This window comes from Mirounga angustirostris, unplaced genomic scaffold (genome assembly GCF_029215605.1).
Source record: "Mirounga angustirostris isolate CCGP_5_RB_7025 unplaced genomic scaffold, mMirAng1.0.hap1 SCAF_12, whole genome shotgun sequence".
NCBI classification, from domain to species: domain Eukaryota; kingdom Metazoa; phylum Chordata; class Mammalia; order Carnivora; family Phocidae; genus Mirounga; species Mirounga angustirostris.
The window spans coordinates 21,809,096-21,827,644 of NW_026991720.1; the positions used below are offsets into that span (position 1 = coordinate 21,809,096).

Consider the following 18,549-nt stretch of genomic DNA (forward strand, 5'->3'; position numbering starts at 1 on the left):
TGTTTGTTTTTCCATTTTGGCATCTATGAATTTCACTTCATTTTACCCTTGGCTATGTAGGTAAATTTTTTGTTCCTATTTTATTCAGCATTTCGGTGTGTTTGTTTAGGCAGTATATTTTAGTGGTTTCTGGCACCTCTTTGCCAACACTTTGTATTGTCACTCTTTTGAATTTTAGCCATTTTGGTGGGTGTGAGGTGGTATCTGAAATAAGGTTTTTTGTATTTCCCTGATGACTGATGTTGAGGGCCCCACCCCCCATTTTTTGTGCTTTAGCTCAATTTTTGGTGTCTCCAGTTTTATTCTGCTTCGTGGTAGATTTTTATTTTGGGGGAGAGGACAACTTTTCTTCAACTCTGAAGTTTTGGTTTTTATTTTTTGTTTTCTTCTAATGGTAGCTTCGTATGGGTGTCATCTGTCCCATTCATCTGACCCCGACTGGCTTTCTCTTTCTTGAGGTGATTTTTTTCTGTGTTTTATCACCATGAGAATCCTCACTTCCTTCTTCTTTTTCCTTAATGGGCTCAGTAGTCTCCACCAGGTTCTTTCTACAGCTTGGAGTCTGGAGCTGGGTCTGGTGTATTTGAGTTTCACTACTTATAAGAAATGTGAAGTTGTTGGTAGAGAATGTGGCTAGATAGGCTAGAGGAACCAGTGCCCATAGTGTATGAATAAACCAGAGACCAGGTGAGGAGGAACGTAGATGAAACTTTACTATTGTTATATAAACTGTTACTTTGGACCCAGATATCTTGATAACTGAAATCTTGATACTTGAAAATGGAAGTTGGTTATACAAGCACAAATACTTCAAGGAAAAACATCTGTGTATGTTGGACTGAGGAAGATAAGGAGCCTGCATGTCTCTCCATCCATATATTTAAAGAATTTTAAAAGCACATTTTCCAGGATAATCCTTTAACACTTGGAGAAATCTATGTCTTTTTTTTTTTTTTTAAGATTTTATTTATTTATTTGAGAGAGAGAGAATGAGAGAGAGAGAACACATGAGAGGGGATAGGGTCAGAGGACGAAGCAGACTCCCTGCCGAGCAGGGAGCCCGATGCGGGACTCGATCCAGGGACTCCAGGATCATGACCTGAGCCAAAGGCAGTCGCTTAACCAACTGAGCCACCCAGGCGCCCCGGAGAAATCTATGTCTTTGGATTTACACTGTCAAAGTTTGGATCTATGTGTAAATATCATTTAAAAAATTTTTAATTTAAATTTTAAAATTTTCACCTAGATGTTTTTTCACTATGTCAGTGCATCATTTACTTGTTTAGGAAACAATAGTGTTCTGAATGTTTTCTCGTCCAGATATTTTCAGAAGGATTTTTTGGGTAGATGAGAATCTTACTAAGAATAACCTTCTAAATATATCTACTTGGGGCCCTCACTTAAACAGTTTAAAGAACCATTTCCTTATGAATAACCTGTCGCCTTATATAAATAATTTTTCAGCAAACACTGAGAAGAATGTGCTACCTTACCATCAAAGAAATGGCTACAATCTCTGAGGATGTGATAATTGTCACAAGCAGGTATGTGAATGGTCAGTACCTAACATGGAGTACTTATATAGTTAGTGGAATATTTGTTGTTCTTTTTCTATTAGTTTTACTTTTTTGACTGTAAGAAAGCAAATAGGAATTAAAAAAAAAAATCTTAAAACATTCTTTCCTAAAATGTGGTTGTCATCATGTGAAAACCATGTCTATCTGATAAAGCAAAGGAGTCGCAAAGGGTAATGCTAACAGATTTGCTAATACATTTTAAATGTTCATAATAATATGTAAACAGAACCAAAATGTAAATGATACATTGACATAAAATATTTACAATACGTATATCAAAAGGCTAGTATATATAATATGTAAAGAACTCTTCTACTTCAAAAAAATTCCAAGTGATAGTTCTTAAAATAACCAATATAAAGGATCTGATTGTTTTTAGTCATTCTCACATAAGCAAAAATGTAAATTAAAAACTCAAATGAGTTATAAGATTTTTACCCTTCAATTTGGCAAAAAAGAAAAAAGGCAGTAGGTGCTTGTAAGGGAGACTGATATTCTTGTATATACAGGAGGCAGAATAATAAATTGGTTCAGGTTTTCTAGAAAGCAGTTTGACAGCATTCAAATGTTGAACATTTGAAAAGTTTTATCCCTTTGACACAGTAATACCACGTCGATGGAACTATGCTCAGAAAATAATCAGAGATAGCACAGGAAGGCTTATATATAATAATGTTCATTGCAACACTGTTTACACTAGCAGAAAGGGTGGAACAGTTTAAATGTCTGCTTTTGTTAAATTTAATTATATATAACTTAATTAACCATGTCATAATCAGATTATGGGATTATTTTAATTTTTTGAAACATCTTTAATAATATGGAAAAGTCCTCATACAGTGCTGAATGAGAGTTGGATTCAAGTCCATGTATTTTATATAGTCTCCCTTTAAAACATATTTTATGTACATATATAAAAATATATGGATGGAAATATGCTGATATATTACCAGTAGATTATCTGTGGGTGTTTGGGATTGTGGCTATTTATTTTCTTTAAAATTTTGAAAATTTCCCAGTGTCCTGGAGTCAGGATGGATAACCTAATTATTAATTATAATTCATTTAAGTGAATTTGGTCTTTGTACAACAACATAAATTTTGGAGGAGGGTGCTTGTTTTTAACCAGCAGTTGTATTGAGTAAGTTTCAATTAGTGAAGCTTTCAGCTGAAAATAACCGGAAGGCAGATGTAGTCACTAGGCATAGGGTAGCTAGTGTTGGTTCAGTAGCGAAACAATATGAGGGCTGGTGTCTCTTGAATCTCACATGATTGCAGAATAGATGCCTGAATTACTGGCAGTGCACCATTCAAGGTGGGAGGGGTACCGGGAAGGGGGCCAGGGAGGGCCAGCACCATCTGCCTCTTTTATCAGGTATGCAATAGCTTTTCCCAAGGCAATTTGTAGATTTCATTTGACACAGCTGTGTTATACGACTCTCGTTAGGACCAGAAACGTGACGATTTAGCTTTTAAAGGCCAAGTATTAGGGGCAGGCAGGGGAGAAGGGGTTGGAAATGGGTATTGGATTAGTTAGCTAACAATATTTGCCACGAGTAACAAACAGAAAATCTTCACTTGGATTGCTGTACTCACTAAATGTTGGAAAAATTAAAAATAGATTAGGGTTTTTTGTTTGTTTAGCTGTTAGTACTTCCCTCTGAATCCTGTTAGGCTGCCATGAATTATGGTTTGCTTCTAGCTCATTTTAAGTGATTAGTAGATGTAGTAGGCAGAATAATGGCCCTCCAAAGATATCCCTGGCCTAAGTCCCAGGACCTATGAATATGTTTCATTACACCGCAAAGGGGAAGTAAAGTTGCTAATCAGCAGGTAGGGAGAATAGGGTGGATTATGCAGGTGGGCCCAATAAGGATAAGGGTCCTTAAAAGTGGAAGAAGAAAGTGGAAAGGTCAGTAAAGAGATGTGATGATGGAAGCAGGTCACAGATGCGATGTTGCTGGAGGAAAGGGGCCATGAGCCAGGGAATGTGGGTGGCCCCAGCAGTTGGAAAAGGCAAGGAAATGGATTCACCCCTACAGCCTCCCGAAAGGAGGCCTGCCAATACCGTGATGTTATCCTGGTGAGACCTGTGTTGCATTTCTAACTTACAGAACTGTAAGATAAAGAAATGAATGTGGTCTTTCGTCTTTAAGTTTGTGGTAATTTGTTACAGTAGCCATAGAAAATGAGTAAATCGTGTAACGTATAAGCATCAAATCAACACACTGTGTACTTTAAAATTATACAATGTTATATGACAATTATATCTCAAAGCTGGGGGAAAAACTACTAGAGATTTTGGTACCTGGAAGTGGGGTGCTGCTGTAACAAATACCTAAAAATGTGGAAGTGGCTTTGGGAATTGGGCAATGAGTAGATGCTGGAAGAATTTGGGGGAACATGACAGATAAGGCCTACATTGCCCTGAACAGAGTGTTAGTGGAAAGCTGGATGTTAATGACCTTGGTAGACTCAGAAAGAAGTGAGGAGCAGGGTAGGGAAAACACTTATCACTGTAGAGCATGCTCAGATCCTTGTGAACATACTGTTGGTAGAAATATGGACACTAAAAGCACTGCTGGGAGGGCTCAGAAGGAAATGAGGAAGGTGTTAGCAACTGGAGGGAAGGGGACCCTTGTCCTATAGTGGCAGAGAGCTTAGTAGGATTGTGTCCTGCAGTTATATAGAAATCAGGACTTGTGAGCTTGGATGTTTAACTGAGATTTCCAGAGTGTCAAGGTGCAGCCTGGTTTCTTTTTACCACTTACAGTACAATTTGAGAGTAGAGAAATAAATTGAGACACCTGTTCAAGACCCAGGAGTTCTTTACAAAAATCATTATGTTGTGCACCTGAAACTGAGACGTTATATGACTGAGACTCTTACAGCGGCAGCACCACTGCTAGTCTGGACTGAAAGGGACAGAGAGAGGACAAAGTGAAAGAAGGTTGTCAGGGTCCCAAATTCTCCAATAGGAAACCGGCTGAGAAGACTGCTCAGCTTTAAACAGGCGCCGCCCTCACAAAAAGGAAGGATGGCTCTGAGGGCAGGGTTACAGGCCCATAGTGTAGAGCTGAGAATGATGGAGAATTCTACCTGGCAGCTGAAACCTTCTCCGGTTTGCTTGGCTGGATTTCAGAATTGCTTAGGACCGGTGACTTTTTTTTCTTCTCTTTTTTTCATTCCGTTTTCTCCTTATGAACAGGAAAGTCTGTAAGTGCTATCCCGTGGTAGCCCCACGCTTGTATTTTGGGAGCAACTTGTTTTCTAGTTTCCCAGGCCCACAGGTGGAGAGGAATTTTGCCTCGGGAGAGAGTATACCCAGTCTCACCTGTACCTAACTGATTTTGATGCTAAGATCAGGATTTTTGAATCAGTGGGATTTTGATGAGCTTTTGGACTTTGAGTTGGTGCTGTAATGCATTGAGATCTGGGGGGATCTTGGGATGGAGTGAATGTATTTTGCTTCTGAGATGGATGCAGCCTTGCTGACATGGTGATCTTAGCCCAGTGAGCCCTGTGTTGGACTGCTAATCCACAGAACTGTAAGATAATCTTTTATTTTAAGCCACTAATTGTGGTCATCTGTTACAGCAGGAATAGAAAACTAATAGAGTAGATGACCCCCCTGCATATGTAGACAGTTGTGTGACCTTGCTGAGAAACCATGGAGATTAAAAATTCTGAAGAAAATCAGACACTTCATAAAAGGGTATACAAATGGCCAAGAAATACATGGAAATGTTCTCAATATTATTAGTCATCAGGGAAATGCAGGTTAAAACCTCAGTGAGATATCCTTCCATACCCACTAGAATCTTGGTTACAAAACCTGACCACACCAAAATCAACGAGCCTGCTCCAACACCAAGTATACTGTAGGTGGGAATGTAGAATGATACGATCACCTTAGAAGAACTTATGCAGAAAACTTATAAGAGGAAAAAATAATTTAAAGCCCTGAAAGACTCAAAGTGTACTTGAACAAATGTACATGTTTTTGAGTAGATCAATTAAACATCATAAAGATTTCAGTGGTGTCTAATTTGTAAAATCAGTGCAGTCTCAGTGAAAAAAATCAACAGGCTATATATTTTGGAGTTAGAAAAGTTGATGCTAAAGTTTACATGGAAAAACAAACATTTAAAAATAGCCAGGAAATAACTGTAAAAGAAAAACTGTGAGCTCTACCGGCCAGTGCAGTATTGAGGCCTGAACACTTAAAACAGTGTGGTGCTGACACACGAATAGACCCCTAGAATAAAATTGTATGATGACTCTGTAATGAGTCACCTTGGCCATGCTGATCTACATTTTCAGAATTTCCTGGTCCAAATGGAAAGCATAGAATTAGACCCAAATACACGTGGAAAATTAGTATTTGCCAAAGTGGCATCTCTAATCACTGGGGTAAACAGGTACTTCTTAATATATGATGCTGGGACAACTGAGTAGTCACTTGGAAAAATAAAATTAGATCTATATTTCACATCCTATATACAAATAAACTCTAAATGGATAAGGAATATAAATTTTAAAAATGAAAGCATACAAGTACTAAAAGAAAACATGAGTGTATTCCTCTTTATTTTTGTTGTAGGGAAAAGCTTTTGTTAGGACTGCAATTCCAGAGGCAAAGATAAAGATTGATTAAATTTGACTACCTAAGTTTCTCTTAATTAATGGCAAAAACACCACATAGAAGATGATTCAGGGGTTTTCAGTAGGTCTAAGTTGTACAGTTTCTTATGTTCATGGTATCCTACACGACATTGCCACTCATTTTATGGCAAAAATGGTGTGACAGTAGGCTCATGACTTAAGAGATCCAGTAGTTTTACCATATTGTTTCACCTAGAAGCTGACAGCCTAGTGGGATGATGGGATGACCTACTGAATGCTCAACTGAGGTAGTAGGTTAGAGATGAGACCCCGTTCAGTTGGAAAATTCTCCTGTAGGATGCAGTCTCTGTATTACATTGATGGTCAGTGTAGTGTATGGTACCAATAAATACAATATGTGGGACCAGGAATTAAGAGGTAGAAGTAGGACATGCTTTTCTCACCTTTGCTCCCAGTCACCCACTTGTAGAACTTATGCTTCCCATCCCCACCCAGAATGTGGGTTAAAGGCCCTGTTTCCCAAGAGACAGTGTTTTCAGGGATGAACAGGGGGAAGCATTTAACCCATTGACTTCTGGCTCCCACTGTTTGAGGATTGCCTTCAGCACAGAAATACTGTACGCTTCTGGATCTATGTGTCTGAGTGACAAGTTGGCAACCACAGGTACCCCATACTCCAGTGTCAAGAGAAGTCCTGGGGCAGACAGGGAGCAAGTTTGCACATTCGAAATAATGACTACTGTTAGACTGCTTTGGATTATTTATGTAGGGGACCAGCAGGTAAAGAAAGGAGCTGCTGTCCTCATAGAGTTAATTGACCTTGATCACTGTCAGGAGCTAGGCTTGTTGCTATACAAACGTGGAAGAGAGGACTGTATCTGGAATTCAAGGTATTGAGTATATTTTGATGTGTTCATGCCTGAGACAATGGTGAATAGAGAATAGGGAACAGCCAGTGGTCCAGCCCTGGTAAGTCTCCAACAAAGAGCTCAGATTCTTTGGGATAAAGGTTTGAGCCACTTACCAGACACCTGACCAAGATGAGCTAAAGTGCTGGCTAAGAGTGAGGGAAATATAGAAGGGGTGATTATGGGAAGGAGATGGTGAACCTTAGTTACGGCTTTGGAATGTGTTGTAGCAGCAAGGATTGTACGTATTCCACTCCTTTTCCTGTGTCTTGTAGAAATAGTGGATGGTTACCATCTCAAAGACTCGGTGATAGGTTAGATTTAATGGAGGACACATTCAAGTTTGCGGGGTGCAAAGGATGGACTGTTCTGGATGCTGCCTTTGAGCCATCTCACATTTTCTCAGGCCTTCTCTGTGATCCAAGCTCTGCTTGCAGTCAGCTGCTCTGGGCAGGGTCCAGCTCCCTTGCGTCCGTAATGCCTGACTCCAAGCACTCGCCGTGTGTTTGGCTTCTTGCCCTGCACTTCCTCTGGCACTCAAGTTTGGGCGCTCACCTGGAACTCCCCTGTGGGAGTTAACGTGTGGATTTAACCGAATGGGGAGTTAACACTCTGGGGTTAACTCTCTGCCGGTGGCTAAGACCTAGTGGGTAGATTCTTTCCTTTTCATCCCTTGGAAATGTGGTTCTGACATGGATCTCATAGAGCTCCTCAGAAGATCGCTCATTAAATAACTAGTTGCCTGCAGCAGTGACCCACTAGAGAAAATTTCTTTGTATTAATTTCCCTCCTTCCCTCCCTGTCTTCACTTCCCTTCCCTCAGAACACATTCCCAAATAAACTACCTGTCTGTAAGCCTTTGTCAGGGCAGCCCAAACTAAGACAGAAGCATGGAGCAGTGGTTGGCAAATTATGGCCCGTGGCTAAAACTGCCGCCTCATTTTGTAAATAAAGTTTTATTGGAACACAGCCATGCCTATTTTTTATGTACTGTGCATGGCTGCTTTCATGCGGTTTAGAAGCCAAGGAGAGAGACCTTAGAAGAAACTGAACCTGCCAAGCTTCAGTTTTTATCTAATTGGAAAAATGCAAATATTTATGAAGAAGACTGGTTGATAAATTATTTATATCTCAACAGTGGAAATCTGTGCCACTATTAAAATGGTATTTTAGATATATATTTGGATATTTAAAAATATATAGATACCTAAAATTGAAAGAAAACATCTACCAATAGGGAAAGATTCTTAAGCTATATTAAGTGAAAAAGGGAGGTGCCAGAAGAGTGGAGATTCACCTGCATGTGTTTTTATGTCTCTGTGGTTTTATAGATTTTTAAAAAGTTCCTTAAGAAAACATAAGCGACGGTTCACAATGACTGTCTTCAGTTGAGCGGCACTAGAGGTGAGGGTGGGTGAGGCAAGACTTGGACTTCGTGTTTTATACCCTTCTGAATGTTTTCAAAGCATACTCAGATGAAAATACTTTAATAACTAAAAAAATAAAGAAATTGAAGGACTATCAGTTCTTCACAGTTTTCTCCTCTTGGCATCCTGATGGAGTGAGGTGGAGTTGTAGGCTGTTTTGGACCCTGTGAAGGGGAGGCAAAAGGGGGGAGGGGATGAATAGTCTGTTTGGGGGACAGGAAGATAAAAGGGTGAGTGACAGAGTATAGAGGCTAAAAACCTCTTTAAAGTATGGGCATGGAAGTCCGTAACTCCGTCCAACTCCTCTGCTTATTTTTTGAGACGCAGTAGAAAGGTCTGAAGGCATTGACAGTTGTTTAGAAAGCCGTTCCTGAGAGAGAGCATGACCTCGTGAGTTAATCATTGTAGTCCGTGTCTTTTAAGGAGTTGTCTAGTCTGATGGGTTTTTAGGATTTGGGGGGATTTCGGCCTGTGGCTCTCTGGACCATTGTCTTTACTTCTTATGCGAGTTACCAGTATCTAAAATTACATATTTTGTTAATGTGGTAGAGTATATTATCTCTCCTCTCATTAGTATGTTAGCTCCATGAAGGCAAAGACTTTGTTTTGCTCGCTGCTCTATTGGGATTTAGAACAGCCTTCTACCCGATAGTTTTAATATTTATCTGCAGAAGACACTCAATGAATATCTGCCGAATTAATCACTGCATTAAGATAATTATGGGGACAATTGGAATTAGCTAGGGGTGGACTCCACAGGAGAGATGTTAATTGATTCATGGTAACTCATTTGATTTTTTTCTTAGTCTGACTAAGGACATGACTGGAAAGGAAGATGTGTACCGAGGCCCAGCCATCAGGGCTCTCTGCAGAATCACTGATGTAAGTTCTCTTTGTTTCCTGAGGCATCAAAAGGGACACTGTGTTTATCTACAGGTGGCCATGTAAATTTAATAGGATTCCCTAGTCTGACTCTGTGAATCTTCGGTATTATAGAAACATGACCACCAGAAAGGCTTTTGTGCCTCCAGGCTTGTTTTTCTTTCAGGTCGTCTTTTTCTTTTGTTTATTTAGATTAGTCTATTTTCTCTATATTTGCCCTCACGGAATTTTGTCGTAGTCAGGGAACGTTGCTTGCGGGAAAGCAAAACCCATTTGAATTTTTTTTTTTAAACTTTATTTATTTTGTTTTTTTTTTTTAAGATTTATTTATTTGAGAGAGAGAGTGAGAGAGAGAAAGAGCACAAGAGGGGGGAGAGGGAGAGGGAGAAGCAGACTCCCTGCTGAGCAGGGAGCCCGATGCGGGACTCGATCCCGGGACTCCAGGATCATGACCTGAGCCGAAGGCAGTCGCTTAACCAACTGAGCCACCCAGGCGCCCTTTTTTAAACTTTATTATAGGAAATAGATCTCTCAGAATTTGAGGTAAAGCTTACAACAGATGCCAGAGCAAGAAACAGGGCAGCTCTAAGGAACTCAGCAGCAGGATTTCTCGGATATTTACAGTTATGATCCATCACTTAGCAGGGTCAGGCCTCCTTACTGAAATATTTGAGAGACCCTGGTTAGCCATCAGCCATCCAGTGGCTTGTAACCATGTAGATCTGAGTCAGGTGTTTAACTTGACGCCATCCCTCACATCTGGAGGGATGGGGTTATAGAGTATGTTAGGCTGTCCCTTTCTAGGAACTCTGAGTAGGAAAGGTTAAAATGAAAGGCAGGCTGGGCATTGCCAAGCATCTTGAATAATATTTCAGCTACATTCATGCCTGGGTATATTTTATGTGGATGGTTACAATCGTCTCAAGTTTTAAAGGTTGAGTAAGACTAAATGGTAAATCTGGATCCTAAGAGGAGTAATAGAAATGGTACAGTGTTTTTTGCTGCTCAGCTGTTTGGCTGTGGTTGTTTTGTTTTTCATATTAAATTGGTCGCCTAAGACGGGACAATGGCAGTCTGTAGCAGTAAGCCTGTCCACTTGAATATTGATCTCAGGTCTGTTTACACATCTTCATCTGCGACCACCTTCCCAGTGCTCAGCTTTCCTCCAGTTAAATTTAAAAAGAACTTTATTTTCAGAGGATTTCATATTGAGGGCTCACTGTAGTAGTATATTAAACATTTAAGATACTTAGGTATCTAAAACCAGGGATTACATTTGACTTATAGGACTCTATGGGATCCATATAAAATATATCCCCTTCATACAGAGGCATCTTCAGAATTTCAAAACCGCTCCATCCCCATCTAGGAATTTCTTTTATAACAGCCCTGAGTAAGTTGAGCCTCTACTTATGCCTTTGCTCAGACTGGGCTTCTCCACTTTAAGACCGTTGATTTCGTTGTTGAACAGTTCATTTTTTTCCTTCCATATACTCTTAAACAGTCCTCTTTGAAGATTTCACTCGGTTGTCTGGGTCCTGCCCTCTGGGATAGGACTGTCTGTTACATGATAATCCTTTAAATGCATTCTAAATACTGGCACAGAAACAAATAGATGACTGGTTTTTGTAAATTATTTTGAAACAGTAATTTTGGGTGAAACAGTTTTGCTTCAACAGCGTTTTCTCTATGCATGTTATCAGGGAACAATGTTGCAGGCCATTGAGAGATACATGAAGCAGGCCATCGTGGATAAAGTCTCCAGCGTATCCAGCTCTGCACTGGTGTCTTCCTTAGTAAGTGAGCAAGTAGCTGCCTGGTTCTTAGCGGCGCTACAGTGTCTGGGGGAAAAACAAAGTATCACTGCGATTCTCTCACAAATGAAACATTCACAGAATATAGATACATCTCTATTACTTTATCCTGGAGTGTTTTATCAGAGGAGCATTAAAATGGGCAATTAAAAACATGAAATTTTCCCTCTTGGCGTGATGCTGTACAGATCTCTGTAAAGAGTCCTTGCTGTCTCAGCAGCCAACCAACTTAGTTTATTTTTTTCTGGGTTTTTGTTTTGTTTTGTTTTGTTTTGTTTCTAATCGAGGTGTGAAAAAGTTCTAGGTTCAGTTGAAGTTCCTGATGAAGAAACACAATTGAGATTTTTTTCAGTGATAAAATCTGCATATTTGTATTTCAAACAGTGTAGCTAAAACTTGATGTAAATTCCTCCTTCTTTCCTTTTTTGGCTTAATGAATATTATTTATTCAGTATGAAATCTTTATACTATATGTCCCACATGTTAAGAATAAATGTACATTAAATCTTGGTTAAAAAAAACAAACATGAAACTTTCATGTTGAAAGATTTTGGTAATCAGAGTTCTGTTGTATACCTAATGAAAATGGGGGTAAGGATGAGGTGGACAGAGAAGACACTGGCCAATTTTAAAAGATTTTTATTTTTTAAATCTTTGTGAGCTGTACTTCTGCCTCTTGCCTTTTTACCTCAGTTTTCCTTAGCGTGTGTGGGGTCCTTCAATCCAAAGCCTCCTGTCCCACTTCTAAATTTCTTACCGGAAAGTGGTCTTTGTTTCAGCAGTACCTTTTCTTTCCCCTTTTTATCAAAACAAAATGCATTCATTACAGCTTTATCACATTGTGTTTGATGAAAATTGGTTGTTCCTCTGTGAATGGATTTAGGTCATCTGAATCACAAGAGGTTCTGGGTCTGGAATATAATTGGCCAAGTTTTACAGCAGGGGATATATCAGTACTGTTTCTTTTTTTTCTTCCAGTTGAGTTTCCTGGAAGTAAAACCAAGAATGTGAACATTATTTAAGCACCATTCTATTCACTAGCCCTTCCTTTGCTGCCTTTCCCCTCTCATTGCGTCCTTTCACCCACGTCTCTCAGGCACCCCCCGCCCCCCGCCCCCACACACACGTCTTGGAGAAAGTTTCTGGTTTATTACTTGCCTTGGGAGTAGAGACTTGAAATAGAGTCCTAAAAGCTACAGAGTTGTCTCTTTCATTTGGAAATGTCTGTTAGTGATTTTATTATTATTATTATTTTTTTTTTTTTAAAGATTTTATTTATGTATTTGACAGAGAGAGAGACAGCGAGAGAGGGAACACAAGCAGGGGGAGTGGGAGGGGGAGAAGCAGGCTTCCTGTTGAGCAGGGAGCCCGATGCGGGACTCGATCCCAGGACCCTGGGATCATGACCTGAGCCGAAGGCAGACGCCCAATGACTGAGCTACCCAGGCACCCCTGTTAGTGATTTTCTAAGAAAACCAGTTCATGCTTGCAAACCTCTAGTGACCATGCATGATCTACTCTTATTTTGCTCTGTGTCTAGCACATGATGAAGATAAGCCATGACGTGGTTAAGCGCTGGGTCAACGAAGCCCAAGAAGCGGCTTCCAGCGACAACATTATGGTCCAGGTACTGCCATTGAATCATATTGGGTCTTGAGACCAGCTTTCTTTAACCTTCCATCTTAGGGGCAATGTATTGACTTCCCAGATGTGTACTAGCTAAAGGCTAATATTGAGCAGCCTATTAGTACATATTCTCAAGTAGATATCCCACTGATTAGAATTACTGTCTGAGGCCTTGAGAGTGTTTTGTAAAAGCTGTAGGAATGTTCAGGAAGGATTCTTACGTTCAGCGGTAGTTGGAGATGCTCATTCCAAAGGTCCTTCATGCTGCATTTCCGTCCTTTATTTGAAAAGCAATTTGTGATGAAGGATGTCCCAATTCTAAGCTTTTCAGAACTTGGTTATGGTAGACATTACACAAACAGTGAAGAGTAATTTTTATTTTGTGAAACTTAAAAACCATCTTGTTGGGAAGATCTTTTGATATTCATTAATTCCTAATTAAAAGGAACAAGATTAAAATCTTAATTGGCAATTTTGTGTACTTGAGAGGATACTTATTCATCCCCATCACAACTTCTCATGTTAGCGTATTTAGTTATGCGGAAATCAAGTAGTAATTTTTCCCTCAAGAAACATTCTCGCTCTCTTAACTCTGATCATTGTGTTTTTACACAAAGGGCCATGATAATTACACTCCTTAAGCCTGCTTTAGGAGATTACTCCTTTAACTACTAACATGGCCACAGATGACTTAAAGCCACTAACAGAGACCTGTGACACTGGTAAAGCCTGGGACCCAAGAGCCTTTGTACTAAGGATGTGTGGGGCCATGCTGAACCTGCTAGAGCCATCTTCGGATTGTATGTCACCTCTTTGATACTGCTTGTCCAGTCTGAATCTTTGATTTCTGGGGGTGAAACTCATAAGAGTTTCTCAGCCTTGCCTGTGTTTGATTCAGTATGAAAAAGGTATTCTATTTGTATACATTTGACTTGGGTATCTTTTTACTAAAGTGCCGTATAATTTTATTTTCCTGGGAGTTTGTCCTCTTCCTCCTCAGCTTTCTGTGTGTTACATCCTTTTTCTTGTCCTTTAGTACCATGCATTGGGAGTCTTGTATCACCTTAAGAAGAACGATCGCCTTGCTGTTTCTAAGATGTTGAATAAATTTACTAAGTCTGGTCTCAAATCACAGTTTGCTTACTGCATGCTGATCCGAATTGCCAGTCGCTTACTAAAAGAAAACGAAGAGGGGTAAGTGTCTTCACCTAAACCTAAGTAATTTTCTGTTTGCTGGTTAACCTACTTCTAAGTTTATTTCCTTTATGAATATTTTTTTGGGTAGCGCTGATTTTACAGATGGATTTGGTGTTTTCCAAATTAAGAAAATTCATGGGATTCTAAGTAATGCAACTTTTTTTTTTTAACCTTAATGTATGCTCTGGTATATGTATTTAATAGATTACGATTGCCAATAAGAAACTGATATTGAACAAAAAATACTTAGAGATCATAAGATGTGCAATAATGTGAAAGCTGGAAGTGACATGAAGAATCTTGCTTGTTCCTTTTGTTTTTATAAATGAATATTGAAGTGCTGCATTTAATGATTTATTTATTTAAAGGGCATGAAGGAGGAAAAGAGAATTCCACATTTGTAAGGCTCTTATATTGTTCATGAAGTAGTGTTATGTTATTTGATGGTAGACTGTGATAATAGAAAGATGAATATTGTAATCTCTTAAGTAACCACTAAAGAAAAACATAGGAGATGTAGCATAAATGTCAACAGAGAAGATAAAGTGGAATATTAAAAAAATATTCGGTTGAGCTTCCTGCTTCTGATAATGGTGGAGTAGCTTGGTCACATTAGCTCACTGCAAATACTTATATCATTGGTACAAAACTTTGCCTCCCCCCAAAAGTAGGAAAACCCACCACTATTTGAAAGTACTGGTGAGTGGTGAAAAGCAGGCAAAAACTGGAAGGAAGTTGATGTCTGAGAAGCAGAGGCTATACTAGGTGAGATTTGTGTATTTCTGGCTAGTCTCCAGAGATCCCACAGTTCCTAGATGTGGGATCACAGAAAGCCATAGTATTTACTGGACAGAGGGGTCAGAATATAGTTTGAGATTGGAAGAGTGATGAAAACCTATGGTGGAAATCCTGGAAAGGAGGAAACCACAATTGGGGTAAGCTCCCAAATCAATTTCAAACTCTCTAAAACTCTGTGGTTGACCACGGATCTATACGTGTAGAGGGGAAAACCCTAGGAAACCTGACTAACAGTAGCTGTGAACTGAAAGAACTGAGTGGAGATTCAGCTGCACCTCACTCACAGCCAAAGAGATGAAGTTTGGAGTTTGAGCCAGCCAAGTTAACTGCCTGCTAGAGAAACATCAAATTTCTAGAGTCTTTGCATCCTGTCATTCACGATGTTTATATACAGTAAGAAACTGATAGAAGTGCAAAGAGTTTGGAAAATGTGACCAGTAGTTAAGAGAAAAAGCAGTCAACAGACACTGACTCTGATATAACCTGGACATTGGAATTAGCAGACAAAAACTCTAACAGGCTTATAAAAGATGCTTTCAAGAGTTTTAATGGGAAATAGTTATAACGAATGAGCAGGGGAAATGAAAACTATAAGAAGGAACTAAAAAGAAATTCCAGAGCTTTAAATTCCTTGTTAGTCAGAATTCAACCAGAAAAGCAGAACCCATAGCAGATAAATATATAAAGAGATTTATTACAAGGAACTGGCATTTGCAATTTGGGAGCTTGCTAAGCAAGTCCAAGATCCTTAGGGCAGGCTGTCGGGAAGGGAGGATATCACAGGCAGATGGGAACTCATGGGCACAGGCTGAAGCAGCTGTCCACTGGTGGAATTTGTCATTTCACATTTTACTATAAGCAGCAAGATGAAACCAGGTCACACCTTCAACACTTTCCTTGGAAATTCCCTCAAGTAAAGAGTCAGGTTCATCATCTACAGGTTATGGTTTCCACAAAACTGCAGGACACAATTTCGCTAATCTGTCCACTAACCTATAACAAGTATCCACTTTACTCCAGTTTACAATAACTTCTTCCTTCTGTGCTCTTATAGGATCCTCCAAGACTGGATTTCCCCCCTCCCCTCCCCTCCCTCCTTCCCTTCCTTCCTTCCTTCCTTCCTTCCTTTTTAATTCCAGCATAATTAGCATATAGTGTTCTATTAGTGTCGGGTGTACAATATAGTGATTCAAGAATTCCATACATCATCCAGTCCTTATCAGAACAAGTGCACTCCTTAGTCCCCATCACCTATTACCCCATCCCCCCCCCCTCTGGTAACCATCAATTTGTTCTCTGTAGTTAAGAGTCTGTTTCCTTTCTTCTCTTTCCTTTGATCATTTGTTTCATTTCTTAAATTCCACATAAAAGTGAAATCATATATTTTTCTCTGACTTATTTCACTTAGCATTATACTCTTGAGCTCCATCCATGTTGTTGCAAATAGAAAGATTGCATTCTTCCTTACAGCCGAATAATATTCATATACACACACACACACACACACACACACACACACACACACACCCTGTCTTCTTTATCCATTGATCTATCGATAAACACTTGGGCTGCTTCCATAATTTGGTTATTGTAAATAATGCTGCAATAAACATAGGGGTGCATGTATCCTTTTGAATTAGTGTTTTTGTATTCTTTGGGTAAATACCCAGTCGTGTGATTACTGGATCATGGGGTATTTCTATTTTTAACTTTCTGAGGAACCATAAACTCCATATTGTCTTCCGTAGTGGCTGCACCAGTTTGCATTCCCACCAGCAGTGCATGAGTGTACCTTTTTCTCCACATCCTCACCAACACTTGTTATTTCTCATGTTTTTGATTTTAGCCATTCTGACAGGTGTGAGGTGGTATCTCTTTGTGGTTTTAGGTTGCATTTCCCTGGTGATGAGTGGTGTTGAGTATCTTTTCATGTGTCTATTGACCATTAGTATGTCTTTGGAGAAATGTCTGTTCATGTCTTCTGCCCATTTTTAATTGGATTGTTTTCTGAGTGTTGAGTTTTAGAAGTTCTTTATATATTTTGGATACTAACCCTTAATCAGATATGTCATTTGCAAATAACCTCTCCCATTTAGTAGGTTGTCTTTTAGTTTTGTTGATTGTTTCCTTTGTTGCGCAGAAGCCTTTCATTCTGATGATAATCTCTATAGTTTATTTTTGCTTTTGTTTCCCTTGCTTTAGGAGACATCTAGAAAGATGTTGTTACAGCCAGTGTCAGAGAAATTACTGTTTGTGTTCTCTTCTAGGTTTTTTTATGCTTTCAGGTCTCATTTAGGTCCTTAATCCATTTTGAGCTTATTTTTGTGTATAGTGAAAGAAACTGGTCCAGTTTCATTCTTCTGCATGTAGCTGTCCAGTTTTCCCAACACCATTTGTGGAAGAGACTGTCTTTTTCCCATTGCATATTCTCGCCTCTTTTGTTGAAGATTAGTTGACCTTATATTTGTGGGTTTATTTCTGGGCTTTCTATCCTGTTCCATGAATCTATGTATCTGTTTTTGTGTACTACCACACTGCTTAGATTGCTACAGCTTTGTAGTATAACTTGAAATCTGGAATTGTGATACCTCCAGCATTGCTTTGTTTCGGGGTCTTTTGTGGTTCCATACAAATTTTAGGATTGTTCTAGTTGTGTAAAAAATGCTGTTGGTATTGTGATAGGGATTGCATTAAATCTGTAGATCGCTTTGAGTAGTATGGACATTCTAACAATATTTGTTCTTCCAATCCATGAGCATGGGATATCTTTCCATTTGTGTTGTCTTTAATTTCTTTCATCAGTGTTTTATAATTTTCAGAGTACAGGTTTTTCACCTCCTTGGTTAAGTTTATTCCTAGATATTTTATTATTTTTTGGTGCAGTTTTAAAGGGATTGCTTTAATTCCTTTCTGTTTATTATTAGTGTATAGAAATGCAGTGGATTTCTGTACATTGAATTGTTTCACATTGCGACCTTACTGAATGAATTTATCAGTTCTAGTAGCTTTTTGGTGGAGTCTTTAGGGTTTTCTATATATAGTATATGCAAATAGTGAAAGTTTTACTTCTTCCTTACTAACTTGGATTCCTTTTATTCCTTTTTCTCATCTGATTACTGTGGCTAGGACTTCCAGTACTATGTTGAATAAAAGTGGTGAGAGGGACATCTTTGTCTTGTTCCTGATCTTAGGGGAAAAGCTTTCAGTTTTTCACCATTGAGTTTGTTAGCTGTGGGTTTTTCATATATGACCTTCATTATGTTGATGTTTATTCCCTCTAAGCCTACTTTGTTGAGGGTTTTTTTCATGAATGAATGTTGCACTTTGTTGGATGTTTTTTCTGCATCTATTGAAGTGATCATATGGTTTTTATCCTTTTTATTATAGATGAGATATATCACCTTGATTGATTTGCAAATATTTAACCACCCTTACATCCTGGGAATAAATCCCACTTGATTGTGGTGAATGATTTTTTTTTAATGGATTGTTGGATTCGATTTGCTAATATACTTTAAAGATTTATTCTTTTATTTTAGAGAGAGAGTGCATGCAGTCACTAGGTGCCCTGATTTGCTAATATTTTAGTGAGGATTTTTGTATCTGTGTTCATCACAGATAGTAGTACATTTTTTGTAGTGCCTTTATCTGGTTTTGATATGGGGGCAATACAGGCCTCATAGTTTTCCTTCCT

General features: G+C 39.0%; 1 protein-coding gene across 3 annotated transcripts in view; it reads left to right on the top strand.

Annotated features, from left to right (window-relative positions):
• The window catches only part of COPG2 (COPI coat complex subunit gamma 2), a 120,111-nt gene that overhangs the window by 23,879 nt on the left and 77,683 nt on the right, over positions 1-18,549 (top strand). For all 3 annotated transcript variants that reach the window (XM_045864257.3, XM_045864258.3, XM_064574938.1), the window contains 5 exons: positions 1,465-1,544; positions 9,345-9,420; positions 11,124-11,216; positions 12,775-12,861; positions 13,897-14,054. In XM_045864257.3, the coding sequence (XP_045720213.1) occupies positions 1,465-1,544; positions 9,345-9,420; positions 11,124-11,216; positions 12,775-12,861; positions 13,897-14,054 (494 nt within the window). The remainder of the gene's footprint in view (positions 1-1,464; positions 1,545-9,344; positions 9,421-11,123; positions 11,217-12,774; positions 12,862-13,896; positions 14,055-18,549) is intronic.